This window comes from Polypterus senegalus, chromosome 3 (genome assembly GCF_016835505.1).
Source record: "Polypterus senegalus isolate Bchr_013 chromosome 3, ASM1683550v1, whole genome shotgun sequence".
NCBI lineage: Eukaryota > Metazoa > Chordata > Cladistia > Polypteriformes > Polypteridae > Polypterus > Polypterus senegalus.
Genome location: NC_053156.1, coordinates 261,037,055 through 261,060,293, shown reverse-complemented (window position 1 = coordinate 261,060,293; position 23,239 = coordinate 261,037,055). Strand labels below are relative to the sequence as shown.

Genomic DNA, 23,239 nt, shown 5'->3' with positions numbered 1-23,239 from the left:
ATATTTGTTATGTGTGCAGCACATTGCATCTGTTAAAAATAAACAAAACTTGTTGAAAGGGATAAACCTTTCTGTAACATGAGGTTATACACTAGCATTCAAAACCATTAATGGATTAGTGGTAAAAGTGAACAATATATTTCTTCAGCTGCTGTATGTGCTATCTGTTGTTCAGTTGTGAGAATATTGTCGATGTAAAGTTGAAAGAACTACTGGCTACTGTGTGTTCAAAAAAGTATGAATTGCAAGATATGCAATCAAAGTAAGCAATGTTTCACAACCTGTCAAAGGAGGTGATAGGACCTGCCATTAAGAGTGCTGATAATAAAGAACCACAGGAAATGCAGATTTTAGTACTCAAAACTCCCAGATCAGTAAATATGCCTAACAACACCAGTAGAAAAACAAAAGTGGTTTCACAACATCCACGTTCTGACTGCACATTTAAATGAATAACTAAAGTAAGGTAACATTACTATCCTGAACTGATAACATTCATTTTAATGTTTAGTTTTACTTTCTCTCAGTGTCAATTCTTTTTTTCAGCTTCTTTTTCTCTTTCCCTGAAACCCCGGCAGTTAAAGTGGACAGGTTGGAGGAATTTGGGGGTTGGGTGTTTCAGGAAGAAACCACATTGGCAAAGCCTTTGTGGTAGAGGTTTTCACTGCTATTTAATACATTCTTTTAAGCAGAGTTGTCCCCAGATGTTTTTTCTTGTTTGGGAATCTTGTTTGACACAGCAACACTGACAATAGATGTGTATAGGCAGATCTTATTTGTAGCGCAAAACATTGACAAAGAAAAAACAAATTAAAAAATAAGAGTTTTTTAAAAAATGAAAACAGCCTGTATGACATCAACTCTGCTTTAATTCTTTCCATTGCTGCTAAGCAGATAAATACTCTTTAGTGTAATCAATGTGCAATACAAGTATATCTCCATTAAGTTTTCCCCTTAACATTTCACACCAGGCCAACAGCATCCTCATCTCTTATTATTCTGGGTAAACAGAAGTTAAAAGTACAGTATCCACCTTTTTAAACTGCATTATTGCAAAGACTGTCAGTTCACTTACTATGAATATATTTAACGAGTGCAACAATTGTACATGATAGGTGATGCTGGAAGCACAAGATACATTAATACAATAATGAGCCAGTAGGTGGCAGTGAGAAGCTTCAAAAAGTAACGCGTTCTCGAAATCTTCAACAAGTTTGGACCATGTGAGTACCCGTACTCCAGTTGACGTTCGAGACTGTTGCCATGGTTAACGATAACTGAACAAATCAAAAACGCAAGTACACTTCTATAAAGAGTATATTGCTTAGTGTTCTGGATGTGGTGCTGGCCTTCCTGAAGTTAGATGTTATTCCACAATCATGCCTTGGCCCCAGAGATGAGCGAAATCTGCCATGTGAAATCTTGGCGAAGCTAAGGAGTTATGGCGAGTAAATAAGACACGTTAGTTTTAATGGTAATTTCAAAATTATTTAGTTTACGATTAGCAGCGACTTTCAGGGTGCTTACGTAGAACAGTAACCAGTTACTGACTTAGGCAATGTAATCGTTCATTTATAATCACCTTTCGGTCGCTGTAGACTCCAGAAGTACTACAGCACAGAAGTAACTCATTCTTTGGATAAAACAAAAATCTGAGAAAATACTTACATTTTTTGTAATGCACGATGTATACGATTCAGTTTTCCAGGCGATTCCCTTTTGGGTCATTTGTGTATTCAGCAATGAGTTAATACCAGTAGCACTACTTTGAGCTGCTCTGTAAAACCAGTAGATCTCTTCAAGGTTTACTCATAGATATATACTTCGAGAGATTGGTGTCAGCCTGCTTAATTCAATTAACTTCATCTGAAAGGTGAGCATGAAACTGCACCGCATTCCTACTGGTAAAAGATGATTTCTCCAAAACACCCTGTTTATAAAGCGATATTACGTGCATGTTTTTAAATACAAAATTACTTGTCAGTAAGTCAGTTTAAGTTATGAATCAGTTCTGTTCAAACAAGAAGGAAGTACACAACTGCAAGGACAGGCGTTCAGGCCATTCAATTAGCTTGCATGTGTTATTCAATTGGAATGAGGACATTTCATCAGTGTATACCAGTGCAGTGGAGAGTGAGAACACATGATCTTCTTTGGAAAGGTGGAGTTGAATGGGCTTACAATAGTTAATGATAGTACTGTATACATTTTGACATTAGCGTCCTGCTTTGCAATGCCTTTAATTCTATAGTGCCAAATAAGTTTAGCTGTTTATAATTGGGTTAAGACACATCTTGTTGGAACAGAGTGTGTCATTTTTAAGAATATTTCAATATTTTTAAAATTTTTGTGAACCATTCTTTTAAATTCACGTGTATATTGTCTCTCAAATCTGAAGACTTCACTACATTTTTTTGTGTACTTAGTCATGAGATGTGAAACTAGGTTTAAATCTGTATATTCGGAGTGGGCCGTCAACATCAAAAGTATGTAAAACTTACTTGAATCTGTTTCATTTATAAAATGTTGGTTGAAATGAGAGTGGGAGCTTCTTATCCGGATAATGTCAAATTTTATTCAATGTGTTTCTGTCAGTTTGAAACAGTTGGACTTGGAAAAAAAATAACCCAGTTTACATAGAGTTCCTTTTCTTTCAAATTTCTTAAATTAAACATAGCAATGAAATGCCTGAATATATCTCTTTGTGTTATATCTAGTAGTCATAGAGAAAGAAAGAGTCAAATCTACTGTAAAATTTTCAGAGCATCTTATAATTTATACTTAAAACTATTTTAGCAAATATTCAGTATTTAAAATATGTTGCTAGTGCTTATTATAATTAATTCATATTGTTTATTTCACTTTAGTTAACATTAATATATTTTAGATTATTTCATGTTTACTTATTGTTGCATTTAATTTTTCTAGATGGTTGTCATTCTTATTATTCTAATAGTTTTCATTAAGCAGAATACTTTGTTTTGTCATTTAGTGTGAAAATGAAAACATTTGGTTTGTGGTGTGTACTCTGGAGCAAATAGCATTTAGCTGATCAAGTGATGTGGGGTTTGGGGAGGTTCTGGGGCCTCATGTATAACGCCATGCGTAGAACTCACACTATAACATGGCGTAAGCACAAAAGCGAAATGTGCTTACGCACAGAAAAATCCAGATGCAGGAAGCTGTGTGCATCTAACTTCCACGTTTTTCCGCTACATAAATCCCGATCAGCGTGAAAACTAACGCTCGTGCACGCGCTTTATGTAACGCCCCAACTCCTCCCAGAATTACGCCTCTTTGAATATGCAAATCAATATAAATCGCCCTTAAGCGCAGCCTTCTGTGAAAAGACAATGGTCAAAGCACGGGGGAAAATATAAGAATTTCAGCGAATACCAAGTGGAGGCAAAGGAAAAACATACTATTTGTTCAAATAAACCGTGGTATAATCAACAAAAGGAAGTTGATCGAGTGACTTAGCGTGTTGGAGAAACTTGAAAGCTCATATTCACAAAATCGCACAGTGCCGGAAATAAAAAAAGTCACCTATCAAAGTCGCTGTGAAAAGCCGAGTTGTAGCCCACTGTCTGAGTGTCATATGAAAGCTTATTAGGGTACATGGAAAAAAGGCACACGGTGGGGAAAAAGCACGAAATGTCAGCTTCAATCTCGAAATTTCCACTTTAATCACGTAGTTTATTTTGTCATCAAAGTAGAACATCATAAACTTCATCTTAAAATCGTTTAATTAACCAGTTTCTCAAATAACATCGTAATTAAAGTAGCACTTTAAATGCTTTGTTTTGTATGTGATCTTCTGTGTGCTCTATGTGTGTGAATCACTACTTGCTTCTTAAACCGGCTCTCTTCCTCCAACTGGACACGGAGTCCATTACATTCGTGATATTACAGCTCTCTGAATAACTAAAATACTGAGATGTATACGTGATATCATTTTCATTATGATAGGAGTTAAAGCACGTTATTAAACATGTGTTTCACTTCGATGAAATAATTTAATGCAGCAGTACTCAGGGGCGGCTCTAGGCTTGTGGTGGCACTGGGCAGAGGAAGAATCGGTGGCTCCTTCGCCCTTCGCCCGCCCGTCAGTAAGGTAGCTTATGCACGGTGGATGGCCACGTCCGTTGCAGACACTGCATAGCCGCCGTGCTCATGACACAAGCATTTAACTTTTGCCGAAATTTGGTCACTGCGTTTTTAGCTGTGTTGTTATTTTCTCTTTCTGTTTTATATTCAATATATATTGAGTAGCCGCACTGCAGTCAGTGCTTTTCTTTCCCCAAGTAACCGATCGCCATACAATCAGCTCTGTAATAGAAGTTAAGCCATCTGTAAGCTTAGCGCCGATTCTTGAAAACGTTTAAAGAACATTGAAATATCTTCGTAGTACATGGTTAATTATTCTATCCTTAACGATACTCCCAGTGAAGAATATAGATTATTTAAATGAAGTTAAAGTTTTATCTGTATAATTTAATAAACATTTTGCTGCATTTCACCTTAAAATGATATCGTAATCATATGTAAATACGCGCTTTATAAAGTGGCTCAGGTTGTGCGATATTATAACTGTAGTGCAAGTTTACATTGGGGTGATTGTACTTATAAGTACAAACCGTTCTACAAGGAGCAATTGATTGAGTGCATTTAAAGTTCTTGGGATGAAACTGTTTCTGAACCGCGAGGTCCGTACAGGAAAGGCTTTAAAACGTTTTGCAGTGGCTGAGACAGCGTGTCCATGAAACTGTATACCGATAATTCTCTTTTCGATCAGCTGCTGCTGTGATTCACACTCAGATACAGTGATATAAATACTCCGAGTGGTGCAGTGAGAGAAATATGGAAAAAGATGATCCGCTGTGGCAACTCCTAACAGGAGGAGCTGAAAGAAGAAGAAGAAGAAGAAGAAGAGGAAGGTGCAATGAGAGTAACAACGCTAAAGCAGTTATGGTATTTGGAATACTATGGCTGTTCCCTGGACCATTATATTGGTACAAGTTAATTACAATCAGATGCATTACACTAATAAACAATATGTGGTTAGTTTCAGTGTATTTATAAAGCCGCACCAGGAAAATAATGAGTAACCACACAGGAACAGTAGCATTGCTTTGACGCTGGGTGCTGCCAGTCTGCAAAACCGAGCGGAGAACTTGCGTACGACAAGCCATGAGGTACCGTGGAAAAGTGCGTGGCTTTACGCCAAGTGTAGGTTTTATACATTGCGATTTGAACGTGGAAAAGTTCTTACGCAACATTTCTGTGCGTACGCACCGTTTATACATGAGGCCCCCTGGGGTTTTAGAATCTTGAAGGGTGAGTTGATCTTATGTCTGCTAATTTAGCGACTGCTATTGAGTCTTGAATATACTCTTAACAAATGTAATGTGTAAGGATATTGCTGTGAGGTTCTGTACACATGCTCTGGCTATTCATTTAAACATTTTAGGCAGTTAAAAGAGTATGCAGTAACATTAGCTGTTTTTAAAATCAGGTCATACACAGGAAAATCAGGTGGCTACAAAGATGTGGGATCAAAATACAGCCTGCTGGCCGTCAATGATGGTGTCAATTGACTTGTTTGTTGTGGCATCTCTAACTAGCTGATTCTGTATGTAGAAATTAATATTTTTAAAATGTTCATTCTTAGATGCCAGAATCTGTTTCTTGTAAAGACATTCATGGTTTTCTGAAACTATTACAAATGTTTCTCAATTCTTAAACTGACTGGACAACTGTTGAAAAATCCAGTGGAAGTGAACTCAGATTAACTGTAGAATCTCCCGAATTCTTGGCCTGTGAGGTCATAAAACATACTATTTGCTTATACATGTATAATACAATGCATTTAGTCATAACATAAACAAATCAGTATATAAGGATTGTTTGTTTCTTTCTTAATAAAACAAACTTAATATTTCACCAAATGCCTGATAGATTGGTGTGCATTGTTTGTATTTTTATAAACTAATGAGGCATCTGCCACCTGGTGGTGAAATGTATTATTTCACTGTTTGTTGATCTTTTACGTGCAGGATAATGGTCAATGTTCAGGGATTTGTAAATTCTTTGTAAACCTCCTTAAAAGGTTTGGTGCCAACAGCTGAAATGGTGTAGGAGTATATAGGGAACAGACTGACAAATGTTTAATTTTATGTGCATATACATTTCCTTAGTGGGGATATTTGTGTCAGAAATTAAAATTTTGATTTTTAGTAAATTAATTGCATTACATTTCATTTGCAGACTGTTTCAGATAGTGACTATGTTTAGGGACTTGTATTTATATCATTTACTGCATTTATAGGTTGTAAATATAGTATATTTTTATTATCCTGCTATTAATTCTTTAGGATCAATGAACTCCTTACCTTTGACTTTATGGGCATATGGGTACAAACAATGTTGAAGCTAAATTACAAGTGAATAGATTGTTTTGACAATTAATTGTTAAAAAGACTTTAAAATGCAAAATGCTGAACCATTTGGTATGTTTATTTAGACACTAAACTTCTGTAGTAAAGTATTAATCCAGCTCTGCCACATGTTCTAAGTAAGTGGGGGTTACCACCTCAAATTGGGGGATTCTAGAGCCTATTTTAGTTCAGAGAAAACAAGGAAACTTTTCCTCATTTGTTTTCTTTACATTGTCATTGTTATGGTTTCATTTTTTGCAGTCTGTTTTTTTTTTAATTGATTCTGAATTTGTGATTCTCTTTTAGGGAGCAATTGCTTGTTTGGCAGTATCCCAGAAGTAAAATACTTGTGCTGCCACGATATATCCCCAAGACTGTAACTCAGTTTTTATTTTAAAGTGCAGGGATTTTTCTTTTTTGAATTTGTTTTCTTTGTTGCCAAATGATTTAAATGTATTACACGGCATTTACTATCAGACTGAGATTCATCTATCTCTGCTTACATGCTTATATTACTATATAAGATCACTATTTGTTTTTTTTTTATTTTAGGTTTATATTCCCAATATCAAAAGTTTATTTTAAGTCATGTTTATAGCCTTTGCAATAAGTATGATGTATCAAATAATACAAAGTGCCCTATGACATATTGGAACTGTCAATTTTCCTGGGGTAGATTCCAGGAATTGGAAACACTAAACTTGGATTAAGCTGTTTTGTGGTTAAAAGCTATTCCATTTTATATCCTAAACATCTAAATTGAAGCTGCTTTATTGGCAAGTGATGAAAACTGTAATTTTGGAGCACAGGAAAATTACAGTTTGTGCCAGTTAAAGAATTTTTGTAATTTTTTTGTTTTGTGTATCTTAAGGTAAACCAACCAGGAAGGGACTGTGAAACAGAATTTCTTAATGCCACTGAAACGTAAAATGGTGTGAGGGAGTATGTCATCAATGCTGAGCAGGTAATAAAAGAAAAATCGGAAACTGAGTACTACAAATAGAAAAAATGTCATTGTGTAGTTTAATGCGGACCCATTTGAAGACTATTTCAAGGAGGGTGTTACTTCTGCCAGCCCTTGCAAAATCTCTGGAAACTATTTTTGTTTTTGTCTGTCTGAAGAATACTGTAGTTCAAATGAGATTATTCACAAGTATATATGCAATATTATAATAACTAATAGCAAGTCTCAGTTTCTCTTGTGAAGATATTTTGTGCTGCAGGTTTGACAGGGTGAGTGGCAGTAAGGCAGACATTCCTTAAAGGAAAATATAGGAACTTGAAATACGGGCTGTGGACTTCTGCAGATTGAACAAAATCTCCTCATCAGAGTAGAAACTGAGTCTTGCTTTTTTGACCACTATTAAGCTGTGTTTGAAGCTGTTGTGCTGTGAGGCACCTATCCCACAAGCTGGTGACCCTCAGAAACTTGTCTTCTGATTGGTTTGGGACTTGAGCCTGGTTTTGGAACCTGACACCGTCAATAACATTACCAGATGAGCTAGCAGATGAGAACACTCGCACACAAAGCAAGAGGAAAGTGTATAAAAATGCCAAATGCTTTTATTAAAAACAGTCCAACAAAGCAAAGCAAATCAACAACAGTATCCAAAGTGTAGTGTTCAAATTAAAAGTCCATAAATAAATAATCCAATAATGTCTTTGTGGAGGTAAAAATCCAGTAAATATCCATACAAATAAGGTTAAAAACACAGGGAAGTAACTGTCCTTTCCAATTCATAGCCCTGGTGCTCCTTTATAACTGACATCACCTCTGCTTGCCCTTTTTGGACCTTGCAGTCGGAGGAGGAGTCCATCAGCAAGCACAGATAACCTTTTATACTGCCCTGCTCCACTCCGTGCCCACTGCTGCCAAATGGCTCCACCTGGCGAAATTGCTGTCCTCCCACCACTGCCTGTTTATAGGCGCCTCCCAATGAGAGCACATTCCTGAGTGGGAAGGTCAACCCCTGCTACCTGGTTGCTCAGCAGGATTGGCCCACTTCAAACCTGTCCGACTGCTTCACTCCCCTGCACTGCCTCTCTCAATCTCTGCTCATCTTTTCTTTCTTTTCCCTTCCTTCATTAACCTCCATTGTTTTGCCGATCTTTTCTCCCTTTCTGTCTCATGCAGTCTCCTCATATACTACCGCTTCAAACTGGACACAGGTGTGAACGCGCTGTTCCCTCCAAGAAATCAATGAGACACCTGACTGCCACACGGACTCGCGTTTTGCAATCAGCCAATCACCCCCAGCCATCCTTGGAGCAAAGCGCATTCGTGCACCCACCCACTCCCGAATAAAACCTGCACTTTACAGGGCGTGATTATTTAAATCCGCATGGAGCTATGGACCACTTTTTACAGAACACCACCGTACTCACTGACACAGATTTTTTTTTTGCAATTTCTCTAAATGAAAGGCCTACATGTCTAAGGGTAATAATGCTCTCTGTCTTATTTCATTTGTTAATTGCCATTTTCTTACCATTATCACTAGAATTTACAATTTTCTGAAAAATCCCTTTTTTTCCAGTTTTTGCTAACCTAAACTTTAAATTTAAACCTCTGGTAGATTACTGCTTAACCCTTCACCATTTAGGTCATTTATAGCATTACAACTGACTCAATTTGAAGAAAAACTGGAACATTGAGGTTTTCTAAAACTTTTGACCAGTAATTAATATATTTGGGTAACTTTTATCTGTAACTTGTCAAATCTGCTTTAAAGCTTTTCTGCACTGTTCTCTAAAGATGGCATTTGCAAAGTATCATGCTACCTGAGTCACAAAGTAATTTTGTACTTTTTTCTTTCAAATATTGTGATTCATACAGTATCTACAGTACTGTATATTAAAAATGTCTAAAGCTATAATAATTAGAAAAGCCATTGTCTTAATTTATCCAATGAAAAAATATATTTTTAAATTTTAGAACTGGACTTCAAGTATCTCATCACTGGTACTTCTCCATGATGGTGTATTATACACACATTTACACATTATCTAATCTTGGTTCTGTGGGCATTATTGTGAGATATGAACATTTAAATTTACAGAATGGCTGTCAAACCATATTTTGAATTAGAATGTTTTAAATTTTAAATATTTTTTGAATATGTACAAATCTGAAAACGGCAAATTCTTGTTACGACTTGACAGACGTCTGTTAATTAAGCATTGAGAGGGTGATCAGGAGGCATTGTTTAAGGCACATTAGGCTTGATTTGTTGCATTTCACCACAGATAAAGTGTGACCGATCTGGATTGCAGCAAATAAAATGTACACGTGAACTTGAAAACACTGAAGCTAAATTTAAGAAACAGTTTTAGCTCGGGTTTCTTGCTTTTTCACTTTCTTTTTGATAAAATATATTAAGTTGTGAATTCTAAATTTGACATGAATCATCCTTCACACACTCTCCTCTAAGATGGAGATAGAGTTGGAAAAAACAGTTCTAAAACTCAAAAAAAGCTGGGACGGTATAGAAAATATAAATAAAAATAAACTGAAAGCAATGATTAGTGAATGATCTTTGACCTGAAAAGAATGTAACAGTCCATTGTTTAATGTTACAACAAATGACATTAATTTTGTTTCATAAAAAAGCACTTTCCGACTTTAATACTTGCATACATAATTTAGAAAAAGTTTATATAGTAAAGAATTTACCACATTGTAATGTTGCCATTACTTCTCACAACACTTAATAAACATTTTGGTGCCAAAGACACCAATATATTGAGTTTTTCAGGTGTAATTTTGTCCTTTTCCTCTTGCAAACAAGTCCTTAAGGTGTGCAGATGTTTGGGATCTTTGTTGTTACATGTTGGAATTTCAAAATGCTCCACATATTCTCAATTGGGAACAGATCAGGACTGCAGGCAGGCCAGTCGAGCACCCGCACCCTCCTCCTATATAGCAATCCCTTTTGTAATGCGCACAGAATGTGGTTTTCCATTGTCTTACTAATAAAACATGCACGGATGTCCAATGAAGAGATGTCATTTTAAAAGCAGCATATGTTGCTCCGAAATATGTATGAACTTTTCAGCATTGATGGTGCCTTCACAGAATTGCAAATTACCTTGTCCAGGGCACTGACACAACCCCATACCACCACAGGCACTGGCATCTGGACTTGTAGCAGGCAACAGGCTGGATGGTTCTTTTCTTCTTTGGTCTGGAGAACACAATATGCCTTTTTCCAAAACAGACCTGAAATATTGATTTGTCCGACCACAGTACATATTTCTACTGTTTGAAGGTCCATCCCAGATGACCTCAGAGGAGTCAATGGCACTTCTGGGCACTGCTATCATATGGCTTCCTTTTTGCACAGTTTGGTTGTAACCGGGATATACTCTATGGATGAAACTGCCTATGGTGTTACTTGATAAAGCTTATGTCTGTGTTCTTTTCCATGATGCACAAATTTTCTCCAGATTCCTTGAAATACCCATATACTTTCAAAACTGTCTTTGGCAGACACTGTTTTTAAACTTTTGAATGTTTTTTCTAATGCATTTGTAGGAAAATTGGTAATCCTCATCCCATGTTTACTTATAAAGGACTAGGCCTTTCCTGGATGTAACTTTAATACCAAAGCATTATTATAATCACCTCTTGAACATCATCTGTTTCTACTCACACCTTTATTTGCCCCATCTCAGCTTCTTTTGGAAAGTGTTGCAGGCCCTCAGTGTCCAAAGTGGATCTATATATTTATGAGAAAATGAAGTTGACCAGACTAAACGTTAAATATCTTGTCTTTATACTGTTTGAGTTTGATTAAAAGTTGAAGTGAATTTTGAAATTGCTACTTTCTACATTTTTAATGCCTCCCAACCTTTTCCAAGTTGGGGTTGTAGTTTGCAGGGTTTTTAATAAGGCAATGCTTAGAACTACATGTTTCATATTAAGCTTTTTCTTTGCTGTAATATTATTTAAAGAAAATTGAACCTGAATATTCAATTTAAAGATCTACAGAGCATTTGCCATAATAATCTCTACTGCAGAGTGAACTGTTATGGCACTGTTGGAATGTAGAGGGATTATATTGGTTATCCAAGTACCAATAAAGTTAGTGCATAACTACCGTATATATTGTGCAAAAAAAAAAAATCAATAATTGTCTTTAGTGTCTCTGATGTTGTGGGCCATAAAAATGTTGTAATACTCTACTGCACCTTTCCCCCACGTCTACAATTTCTCATTTATCTTATTGGCACAAACAAACTGAAGAAGACCCTCTTAATTATTAGATATAGTATTAGATAATGTGTCTGTAATCATACAATCTGTCCACTTAGTGGGTCTAACCTGACTTCTCTCCAATGTCTACCTCCTCTACATATTTAAAATACAATGTTACCTTTTTTTTTATATAGGATTGTTCTTAATTTCTTTTCCAGCAATTTTGTTATAGTGCTTGAATATATATAATATAATCAATTTTCCTATTTTTTAACAATTTAAAATACATTTGTCTTTCTAATGATAGCCATATTTTGCAGGCTATCTGAATTCAAAAGACCACTCTTAAGATAATTTTATGGTTGCATGTGTGTTGTAACAGTCAAACATTTGGGTCTTGGTTCTGTTTTAGCAAGTTTATACAATTTTCCTTTGAGTACTCTGACTTTCTTATAGATGCAAATACATACTACTATGTTAAACTTGCTTGAGTGAGTGTTCAGTGCTTAGACTAAAGCAGCCCATGATAGTGTGGTATCCCATTGGACTTGGTGTCTGCCTTGAACATACTGTTGCTGAAACAAGCTTTTTGTGTTCCTAAGTGGGACAACTGAAATATTTTACATCTTTCCAAGCATGGAACAATGATATTCACATACACAATATAGTGGTTTCTTCACCATGATTCTTTTTAAATGTAAGAAATTAGATTATTGTGAATAATACATGATGTGGCAGACTGCTAAAGTCTTATTTTTTTAAGTTGGTCAAGAAGGCAAGGTTAAGGACACTTTTTATAAAATGAATCACTAGGGTGGAAAAAGTTGGCAATTGAAATAATGTTTAAATATATATATTAATAGTGGATTAATTATTAAGATGGGTTTTCATTCTCATGTGAGGTTGTCTTCTGATAACACAGATGGTAGAGATTGTTTATCACAGTGTACAGATGACACATTTTCCATTACACTTGGTTTTTACATGTGTTATAATTCACATAGCAAGATGACATGAAAAAAATACTTGTATTAACATTAATAATATTTTGTAATGGTGGCATTATTGTGAATATCTTTGTATATGTTGCACATTTATGAAAACAAATGTCATTTTGAATTGTATTGTCTTAGTTGTAACAGGCATACTTTTTATGCAATAAAAATGGGGTCACATATATATCATTCTCAGACCCACTTAATCCAGTACAGGGTTATGGGATATTGGGGTCTATCCTGGCAGCACTGGGAACAAGGCAGGAACCAGCCCTGGTCTGAGTGTCTGTCCATAGCAGGAATACACGCACATTCACACTTACACAAAGCCAGTTTTAGAACTGTCAGTCAAACTAACACATCTTTGGAAATGTGCATGGAAAATCGAAATACCAAAAGAAAAACCCACCCATGCAAGATAGGCTTTAGAATAAGAATGATGTACATCTGTATACATCCATCTGTTTTCTGAAACTGACTAGTTTAGTTTTTAGCTTCCCAGAGAGTTGGAGGCTATCACAGGGTTCATTGGTCTGCACACTGTGACTCAATTATTCTAGGCCAATTTAGAGTTGTTATATATATCTTATATATATTTTGGATATGAAAATGAACTGCAATACCTGAAGAAAATCCCACACAGACTGACTTGGCTGGGATTCAAAAAGTCTCTTCTACTAAATGTTAGGCACCAGTACTAAGCACTGCACCACAGTGGGGTCCATTTAAGTAGATACACTGGTATCTGAGTGTCTGTACAATATATTTAAAATATGAATTGTTTTTTTATAAAGCATTTAAGTTTGGAGGGTCATTTTGTCATGTGTACATAGTACACTGAAATTCTTACTTGGATGTGCTAATCAACATGCAACGTATCGCCATTGTCCAACACCATGATTAGCAAGCATAAATATCTCACCTATAATGTATCCACTATACAATTCTAAAGGACTTACATGTCTGTGTTCAATTAGATTTGGTTGGAATTAGGTGTTCAACCCACTTTCCAGAGACATTTTGGTTCATAATGTGCTTTTCTAAATTTTATTACATAAGCTGATTAAAATTAATGTATCAGCTCACTTAATCATGGTTTGCTGTGCTGTGATAGAATTTAAAATGATTCAGATTTTCAGAAATCTGTTTGGGTAAATGAACAGGCTGAAGTGTGGTCTTAATTGTAAATGGCACTGGGAGGAGTGAATCAGGGTTAACTATCTTCAACAATCATTTTATACGGTGCTATTGTTAGGTAAATGCCATCTTTGGTTGCTTTATGATATTGAAGTAGTGACTTTATTTTATATGTGTGTATCATTATTTTTTTGTACTTGGAGCAAAGGCAGGCTAGTGACTTGTTGTGTCAAATGTGGAGATGTGCAGAAGAAAGAGGCCAGGTGTTTGTGTGCATTGTATTGTATGAATGGCATAATAATAATAGTAATAATAATACATTTTATTTATATAGCGCCTTTCCCATGCCCAAGGCAATTCTTGGGAAAGAATGGTAGGGTATACAGTATATAGCATTGTATTAAACCAGATAAAGAAGAGTAAGATAGTAAATTCAGAGAAAAGCCTAACAGACAACATAGTTGATGGTCTAGCACACACACACAGGTTACATGAGCATCTTGACATAGAGGTACATTGAAAGAAGGGTAGTAAAGTCAGGTAGAGCTAAAATCCTTCCTGAACAGATGAGTTTTGAATTTTTTTTAAAAGAGTTCATGGAGACAGCTGATCTAATTAATTTCGGTAGGTCATTGCAGAGTCTGGGCGCTATACAGCTGAAGACCTTGTCACCCATGGAGTGTAGATTAGTGTGGGGCACAACAAGATTGCCAGAATCAGAGGACTTTAGTGGGCGGACAGGCACATAGTGATGTAGAAGGTCACTGATGTAGTTTGGCGCAAGGTCGTTTAAGGCCTCCACATATACAGAGAGTTTCACACTTTAGAGTTGAACCTTCCATCCTTTTTCTAACCCACTAATGCAATTTAGGGTAGTAGGAAGAACTACTTATTTCACTAACTGTAATTCTAGAATTGTAACTACATATGTATGCTTCTTACAACTACAGAGATTCTTGATTAGCCAATAAAAATAGTAAATGTTCTTGAAAATGTACACTCCTCACACAAATATTTTTAATGGAAATGTTAAAAGTGAGGTTAAAGTTGTTTGTTTTTGACAGAGGGAGTCTACATTAGTCAAGATGTCAGAGATGATGAGATTGCACCAGGCTGCAGCTGCAGGGGACGTTGAGCTGGTCACTGACAGCTTGAAAAAGAACATATGTAATCCAAATTATAAAGACATTGATTGGGACTACAGGACTCCTTTGCACTGGGCTGCACTAAAAGGTAAAACTCCTTACTGAAATGACCTAAATACCAAAGTAATGACATTAAATAAAAAATAGTGTTACTAGCAGTGTGGACTAGAGGCTAAGGTAGTGGACTGAAAGCAAAAGGTTGTTCAGTCTTGTACTCTTGACTCTCTGGTGGTACTGCTGCTACCAGGTAAATGTATTATGAATAATTAGGTTCAAGGCCTGAATAAGGTGTGTAAAAGAGGAAGTAGAGAGAAAACAGCGTATAACAGCATCTAACAAACCGGAAATAAAACAAAGCATGTGAATGATATGGGGCAAACTTCAAGAAAATATTTGTTTATTCAAATTATTCTGTTTTTAGCTTTACCTGTATCTTGTTACTGGACATTTAAATAATTTCATTTTTGGCAAGGAGAATTTTTTTAACTGAATAATAGACTATAGACCATCATATCATAATCCTTTTTGTAAACCTGGTTCTTCTATTACAATGTCACAGTGGACATAAGTCTATTTTAGTGCAGTAGGTTCAAAGCAAAAAAAGACAACTTATGATGGGATATATAGTATGCTCACCTCCATGGACACTTGTGCACTGTTGCTGATGGAGGGCCAATTTGGAGTTGTCAGGTAAGCTAAAATGGAAAACCAGAAATACCTCATACCAATGCCTAATTAGCATATACTGTATATATGTATTTTGTGCATTTGACATAAGTTTGGGATACAGTAAGTAAATATTGAGCATACTGAAAGACATGTTCATTGTCACAGAATAAGTCAGAGGTAAGGACTGAACAAAGGGACCTACATTTTAAAATACAGTGCCATATATAGTGCATGTCAAACATTCATAACTTCAGCTGCTTTACTGAAAGAAAACTTAAACAAATTACCTAAAATTCTAATGTTGCAAGGAGTATGTTTACTGATTTGATATAGCTGTGAATTAAGATATTGGCTATTATTAAAGCATTCAGCCACAGTAGCCAAACACAGCCAAGCTTCCTCTTCTCATTCCTGAGAGAAAGTGTAAAATATTAAAAGGCTGATTTAGCAAATAAGTACCTTCAGCACTTATTACAGACTTGCCACTTGAAATATTTATGAAAGGTTGAAAAAATAAGTGTACTGAACTTATTTCTGTGTTTCTGTTTTTATCTTCTCAGGACACACTGAAATTGTAAAACTTTTGATTGAAAATGGAGCTCGACCATGTCTCCAAACAGATGCTGGCTGGACTCCAGCACACTATGCTGCAGAATTCGGACGCCTGGGAGTTCTTAAAGTCCTCCACTCAATGCATGCGCCTATTGATAAGAAAGACCTGTTTGGTGATACACCATTAAGAATAGCATCCATTTATGGACACAGGGATTGTATCAAGTTTTTAGAAATGTGAGCAAACTAACAATTGTTGATTAATAATGAACAATAACAATAAAGAGTGGTTAGAACTATTGCTTCACAGCTCATGTGATCTTGGATTGTCTTCCTGTCCGGTCACACCTTATGCTGCAGGTTCTGTTGGTTTTCATTTTCATTTTATTTGGGCACTTCACACAGCCCAGTAATATTGTACATATTAGTCTATTTTGGGTGGGTTCCTGACTTTGGCTCCTTGTTGGTTGTTGGGATAGGGTTCGGCTCCTCCAGCAGAGTAATGAATGTACAGTATAGATATTTGAAAAATAGGGGCAGGTATTTGTATAGATACTTGAACAAGTAATCATAAAACTGGGCACTGCAGTCTTACAGGTTCAGGAAAATGGCTTTTAATTCAGGCTAGGTCATTGTTTGTCCATTCTGTCCATCCTCATGTGTTTTATTGTGTGTGCTCCAGTTTTCCTACCACATTACACAGACATTCATGTTAGGTTGGGTATGTTAATTAGTGGCTTTAAATTATGTGAGCAAGCATCATAGTATGCAGAAGTATACCCAGTGGGGAACTGGTATCCCATTCAGGGATGGTTCCTGCCTTGTACCTGATGCTACCAGTATAGGGTTCTCTATTTGTATTTCCTGACTCAACAGTATGAGAAAACTCCCAAATATAATATACCATTCTGCTCATCTTCATGTCTAGTTATGCAAGATGTCAAGCTTTTGCCCCCATTTTTGCCTTCTAGACCCAGTAAAAACATATTTTTTAAGCAATTTTATAATCATATCTTATGAAAAAATGTAAATAAATAGATGTCTTCAACAAAAATGGTCAAAAGGACCCGAAGTTGTGCATGCCACAACTGTGGACCCCAGAGATTCACCTTGTAATGTTACTCCTTTTCATAAAACTTTGGAAAACAGTAATATAGGCTACTTTGATCTTTACCAGTGGTTCAGCCCTCTAAGAGTCACTCCCAGAAGGTTATAAATTTCAAAAACTGGGGGGCTTTGCCCCCTGCTCGCTTCATTTGCCTGCCAGTGGGCCGGCGCTATGCACTAGCCACTTTGCGGTTCAGCCGCTCGCGTATGGGGATGTAGATGTACAATTTAAGCAGATTGTTATTTTCATGTGAATTGTTACATATGCATAATAGAACTATTTTACATTACAGCGAGTAACTAACCATATTAAAAACTAGTAAAACGTAATACTTTGAAAGTAAATTATGTTTCATGTTGCATTAGAGTTATTCGTTGCATTATACGATTTCATTCTGTTTGGTTATGAGATTAACACACAAATACGTTTTAAACTTACACACTTACTATAAAGCAATTTATTGAATAAAATTTTCGTCAATATCACATTTAACTTTGATTCTGTGTTTGGACTTAAATCGTAACAACGCAACATATAACTGCCCGTGAGTAAATTTCGTTTCTTTCTCTCTAATAAATAAACCGACTTTTTCGAATGTTTGTCCCTGTGATTTGTTAATTGTCTTTGCAAAAGCTATTTTAACGGGAAACTGTTAATGTTTTAATGCGAATGGCATATCAAGATCTCCTTTGGTGTCTAATGTTATCTGGGAAAGATGTACTACATTACCTTTTTTGGATACATCCTTCTTTCAACCGGAAAGACTGCATGCTGTTATCAGTTGTAGATATTCTTCAGGATATTTTAAGTTGATGTTTTCATCTTCTGCACGATCACCACCAACTGTTTCAGCATAGTATATTGATACGCATTTAACCAATTTGCCGTGTAACCGATTGACAATTTTTACTTAAGTCATTTGACTTCATATCTCTATGCTAGGACTGCCCGTGTACTCATTTCTTCTGTTGATAACCCTTCAGGATGAATTTCTTCAATAAGATTTGGACATAATAACTATTCTTTTTTTGGGAACTTAAAGTGAGGAAAACGTAATAATTTATAATACAATACAATACAATTTATTTTTGAATAGCCCAAAATCACACAAGAAGTGCCGTAATGGGCTAATTTATAAGAGCTAAGAGAGAAGGAACTGTGTCTGACTAAAACATTTACATGAATGAGAGGTGAGAGGGCCGTGTGCGTGGTTGAATATGGTTGAGAGGAGGGCATGACTTGAAAAAACCTCATGGCCAAAGTCTCGGCTCGCATGACTTGAAATTATCTCTTTGAAAAAGTCTTGTCTCTGGATTTCCTGTTTTAATAGAGAGATATGCAAATGGGTTATCGTTGAGGACTATTTCAGGTAAATTATTATAAATATAATTTTATTTATGATTTCTTAATCTTTTACTATGGATCTAGCACACTATGGACCTCGATCAAATAGTGAAAAATAACAAATTTCTATTACCATCAAGAACATTTAGTTTGAAGCACACATTTTAATATTTCAAATAACTGACACAACTATTATTGTGTATTATGAACTTCAATCTAATGAAGTAAATGATTACATTTCTTATGAATACCCTGAGTTAGGGTGGCTAATTCGGGCTTTTTATATTATTAACAGCTATATTTTGAAGTTATACTGTAGCTCTGTAATTTAGTGCATTAAGTCAACCACTTTTAGCTTTACTTTTGTTCAGACTGAAAGGATTCTTCTCCTTTGGCATTATATTATTAAGCTCTGGAATGAGAGAAGTTTTTAATGCTATTTAATTCAATTACATCTTTATAGTTTGACTTTGGTGTAAATTGCTTTGTTAGGCACTTTGTGCTACTGGTGCTCATTATGAAAGATACTATATAAAATAAAGATTGCTAACTAATGCAATGTGTAATTTAACCTGATCTGACTGGCCTTTCTTTGCCTGCCAAGTATCTTCTAAACTTTTATATTTGCTTTTTTTGTAACCCAAGAGTTCCCAGTATATAGTCTGCATGTAATATACAGAGTATTACTTTAGTAAAGTACAAACTATGCCACTGGTGCTTAGAGACTTATTTTATGAAGCTGGCCTCTTTTTTTAAAATACACAGTACAGTATATTTATACAGTATATGTGCCTCAGTTGTAGGCATATGTATGTCATTTTTATTCATGATTATCCACATTTATTCTAAATTCATGGTCAGATGCAGTTAAAAGTATCTAATCACACATTTTCAAACCTGCTTATTTAATTCCGAGTCACATAGTGCAAGTACCTTTCTTGGATGAACTGGGTGAAAAGCAAGAACTAACCCACACATCATTCTTATACACCCACCACACATTCAAACGAGGCCTGTTTAGGAAGTGAGTGGAAATCAGAGTACCATGAAGGCACAAGAAAAGATGCACACAAGCTGCATCCAGAGCAGCTTTTACCAATGCCCCAGGAGCTGTGAGGAACAAACAGAAACTACTGCATAATCATGTAGTTTTATGTGTTCTCTACTCCATGCTAAACTGAATAGTGTTCAATATCACCCCATTTTAAATTGCATCATTATTTCTTAGTTATTTGAATAATTCTAGTATGTGAGAGTGACTTCCACCTCTCCCTGCAGCCTATTTTCAGATTAAATAATAACTTGTAAAAAATTTTATGAAAATCAGATATGCATGTAAAATAAAGGATGGTGTAAGGCTGCAAAACCAAATGATTTTATGAATATTTTGTTTTTTTCTTCAAAACACTCTGTGGTGTGGTACATTGGAATTTTCTTCTCAATATGACCACAGCTGTGCATGACCTTTTGGTATTTAGGGCTGCATCACATACTAGACGCCTATAGGATGTAATGGGGTTTATGCAAATGCAGCTGAGTTGGGTAGAATGACAAAAAAAGTAGGACAATAAGCAGGTATCTGTCCATGCGAATCAGACAAAGCTAGCATGTGGTTTGTTCATTGCTGTACTGAAGAAAATCAGGTCATCAAGAACTGTAACTAAAAAGGTCACTAAAGGTTCGCAGAGGAATAGGGCTTTCTAATCAAACAATCTCTCAGTTTCAGGTAGAAGTCAAGACCCAGGATAAGTACATGAAGTGAATGGAAGCAAGAGGTAGAAACAGTTACTGATCCAATATTTGGTCACAACTGTCCAGAGATTCTTATATTCAACTGAAAAAGCAAGAGGGCTGATATCACTGAGGTTGCAGTTTCTCCAGATGAAAACATCTAAATTGCATATATGAAGAAGATCAGAAAGTATGAACATTTTACTGTATAGTGTAGTCTGTTGTCTTCTCTTGCTTCCTGCCTTGCTACCCCTCTTATGTTATATACTTTAAAATCACGTACTTTTACTTTTCATATCTGGTCACCAGGGTATTTGGATATAATGTATTTGTATATGTAAATTGAAGAATATCTATTAAAGAATTAAAGAATCTTTATTTTATATAGTTCCTTTCATTCTGAAATCTAAAGCAGTGCACATGATCATGGAAATGATAACATTAATAAACTATTCTTATTAGAAGTAATGTATTTAGAGACACTAGAGGGGATATTTTGGCTAAGTTGTAAGTGGCAATATTTCCACTCCAATGTATCACTTGAATAATGCAACCACATTTGAAGTCTCCATTATTTGACTTACTTTGATTTTATCTTTTGACTGCATTAATCTAGCACATATTTTGATGAGAAACCTACTGTTTTTACAGTGCTGAGCAAGAATGTAAGGATTATCGCCTGACAGCAGAATTAAAAGGGATACCCTTGGACGAAATCGATGAAGAATGGGAGAAAAAGAAAGACATGGTAGAGCGCAGGAGAAATTCAAATGCACTAAAGAAGTACAATGGAACCTTGAAGTCAGGTTGTAATAAGGGATCAGTATTAAACATGAAATTGGAAAAAAATACTTTGTAAAATGTTGCTTTGTGTACTCCTGTTAAGATGTAGTTATTCCATATTGCAAGGGTGCAAAAATATTTTTACAGTATGTGTTGTGCTTTGTGGTGGAAAAATGGGCAGGGTTTTGTACAATAAGGTCCAAAGTCTTGTCTTAATGGGCAAGTGCAGAAGCACGGACTTAAACTGACATTATTGTGTTCCATCTCCTCTACTCACACATGATTTTAAACAACCCGCACACATCCCTGTCAATGTTCAGTGGTAAAAAAAAAATTAGAATGTTTTTCTTTTCTGAAATTTTACTTTCTGTTACCCCACCTTGTGTGAGTATATTTTTGATGCATACTTCTATTGGTGTATAAGAAAAGCAATGCAGATTAAAATCTTTAAATGTAGGTACAAAAACATTGAAATGTATTAAATTAACAGGACTCATTAAGTTATAATGCCAGATAATTGGAATTGTCAGAAAAAACACATGAAAAAGATTTTGTAATACATACACATGCTGATCTGTAAAGTGATGCTTGATCATGTTTTTGAGTTAGAAGTAAGCTTGAAAAGAATAATGAAGCTATTCAATATCATGTACAGTATATAGAATCTAATTGTTTGGATGTATAAATGTTGCAAAGGGCTTGGTGTAATGTACTCTAATTTAAAAAAAATCTGTATTCCATCAACAGTTTGCTTTAGCTAGACATTTTATTATATTTTCTTTGAACTTTTTCTTTATTTGATGTTGTCCTGCCCTGCAGCTGTTTGATGGCTTTTTATGCCTTTATTTGTTGGGATGCGACCATGCAAACTAACAACTTTTGTTGGTTATCTCACCAAAGATTCATGCAGTATCAATACCAATGCTTACCTTGATAGTGCAGAGCCCTGTATAGTGTTGATATTTTAATGAATTATATTCTGGTCCTGGAGGGACACAGTAGCTGCAGGTTTTTTTTATTTTTTAATCAGGCTGTTCTGAGTCTTTTATTTAACACTGCAGTTAGTGCCAATTCTTCAGAACATTAGTTCTAGTTTTGGATATAATTATTTCTGTAGACGGTCATGGCATAACCTTGACCACCAACAGCAGTTACAAAGAATCATTCAAATCTGAATTGAGTGTATTGCCAGGCATTCTCACTCATATAGGGAAATTTAGATGTACATTATTATTATTAATATTATTATCATGTATTTTGCTGTGCTTTATTTAAAGGTTTTTACCAATAGACAATAAATTTGTATTCTCTGCAAAACAAAACCAAAAGTTAATACCATTTCTGTGAAGATAAATTTTAATATTCTACCAACAAAATGTTCTACACCTGGCTTATTCTGTCCAACGTTTCGTTAAAGAGTAAACATGTAACAACATTTCAAACTGGGTATGGTTTTACAAATCTAAATGCATAAATAATTATCTATCATGCTGGATTTGTTTGAGGAGAGCACAGAGAATTGAGAGCATCCACTTTCACACTTAACAATCAAATTAAGAAAGTACCTACAACCACTGTGGCCATTCAGGACCAGAGTCTGAGTCTGGCCTCCTGGTCACATAAATCTTTTATTAGTAGGTGAAGTGCATGCAGTGCAGAATACCATACAGCCAAAACAGAAATCATTTGCTTGAATATTTTTCCTTTACAAACAGTTGATTTAATAGTCAATTCAGTATATTTTTGTATAGTGTTCTTCATAAATGAAAGTCTTTTAAATAGCCTCAGTGTTTTGTTCAAAATGGTTGCATTTCAGTTTTGATCCAGTATACTGGCTTCAATATACTGGCTTAATTTACAGTCCTTTGTTGTTTATTAGGATAATCATTTATACACAAAACAAAGTTGACAATGGGATTTTACTTTTTCTTATTCTAAATATGGGTTTAAAAAGTTGGTGAAAATATTTCTAGCACCTAAAATGAAAAATTAGGTGAGCTGGAACATAAGAATTTGGACAGTCACATATATTTACAGTATACCTGTATATATATATATATATATATATATATATATATATATATATATATATATATATATATATATATATATATATATATATATATATATATATATATATA

General features: G+C 35.3%; 1 protein-coding gene across 3 annotated transcripts; it reads left to right on the top strand.

Moving 5' to 3' along the window:
- The first annotated feature begins 1,255 nt into the window (after window positions 1–1,255).
- Window positions 1,256–23,120, top strand: LOC120526092 (ankyrin repeat domain-containing protein 66). 3 transcript variants are annotated; one of them, XM_039748994.1, is made up of 5 exons: window positions 1,256–1,474; window positions 7,309–7,401; window positions 14,831–14,999; window positions 16,141–16,369; window positions 20,967–23,120. In XM_039748994.1, the coding sequence occupies exons 3-5, from the start codon at window positions 14,852–14,854 to the stop codon at window positions 21,172–21,174; spliced, it is 585 nt and encodes a 194-aa protein (XP_039604928.1). In that variant the 5' UTR covers window positions 1,256–1,474; window positions 7,309–7,401; window positions 14,831–14,851; the 3' UTR covers window positions 21,175–23,120. The 3 variants fall into 3 exon arrangements, with proteins under 3 accessions (XP_039604928.1, XP_039604927.1, XP_039604929.1); XM_039748995.1 differs by lacking the exon at window positions 1,256–1,474 and adding an exon at window positions 1,512–1,873; XM_039748993.1 differs by lacking the exon at window positions 7,309–7,401.
- The last annotated feature ends 119 nt before the right edge of the window (window positions 23,121–23,239 follow it).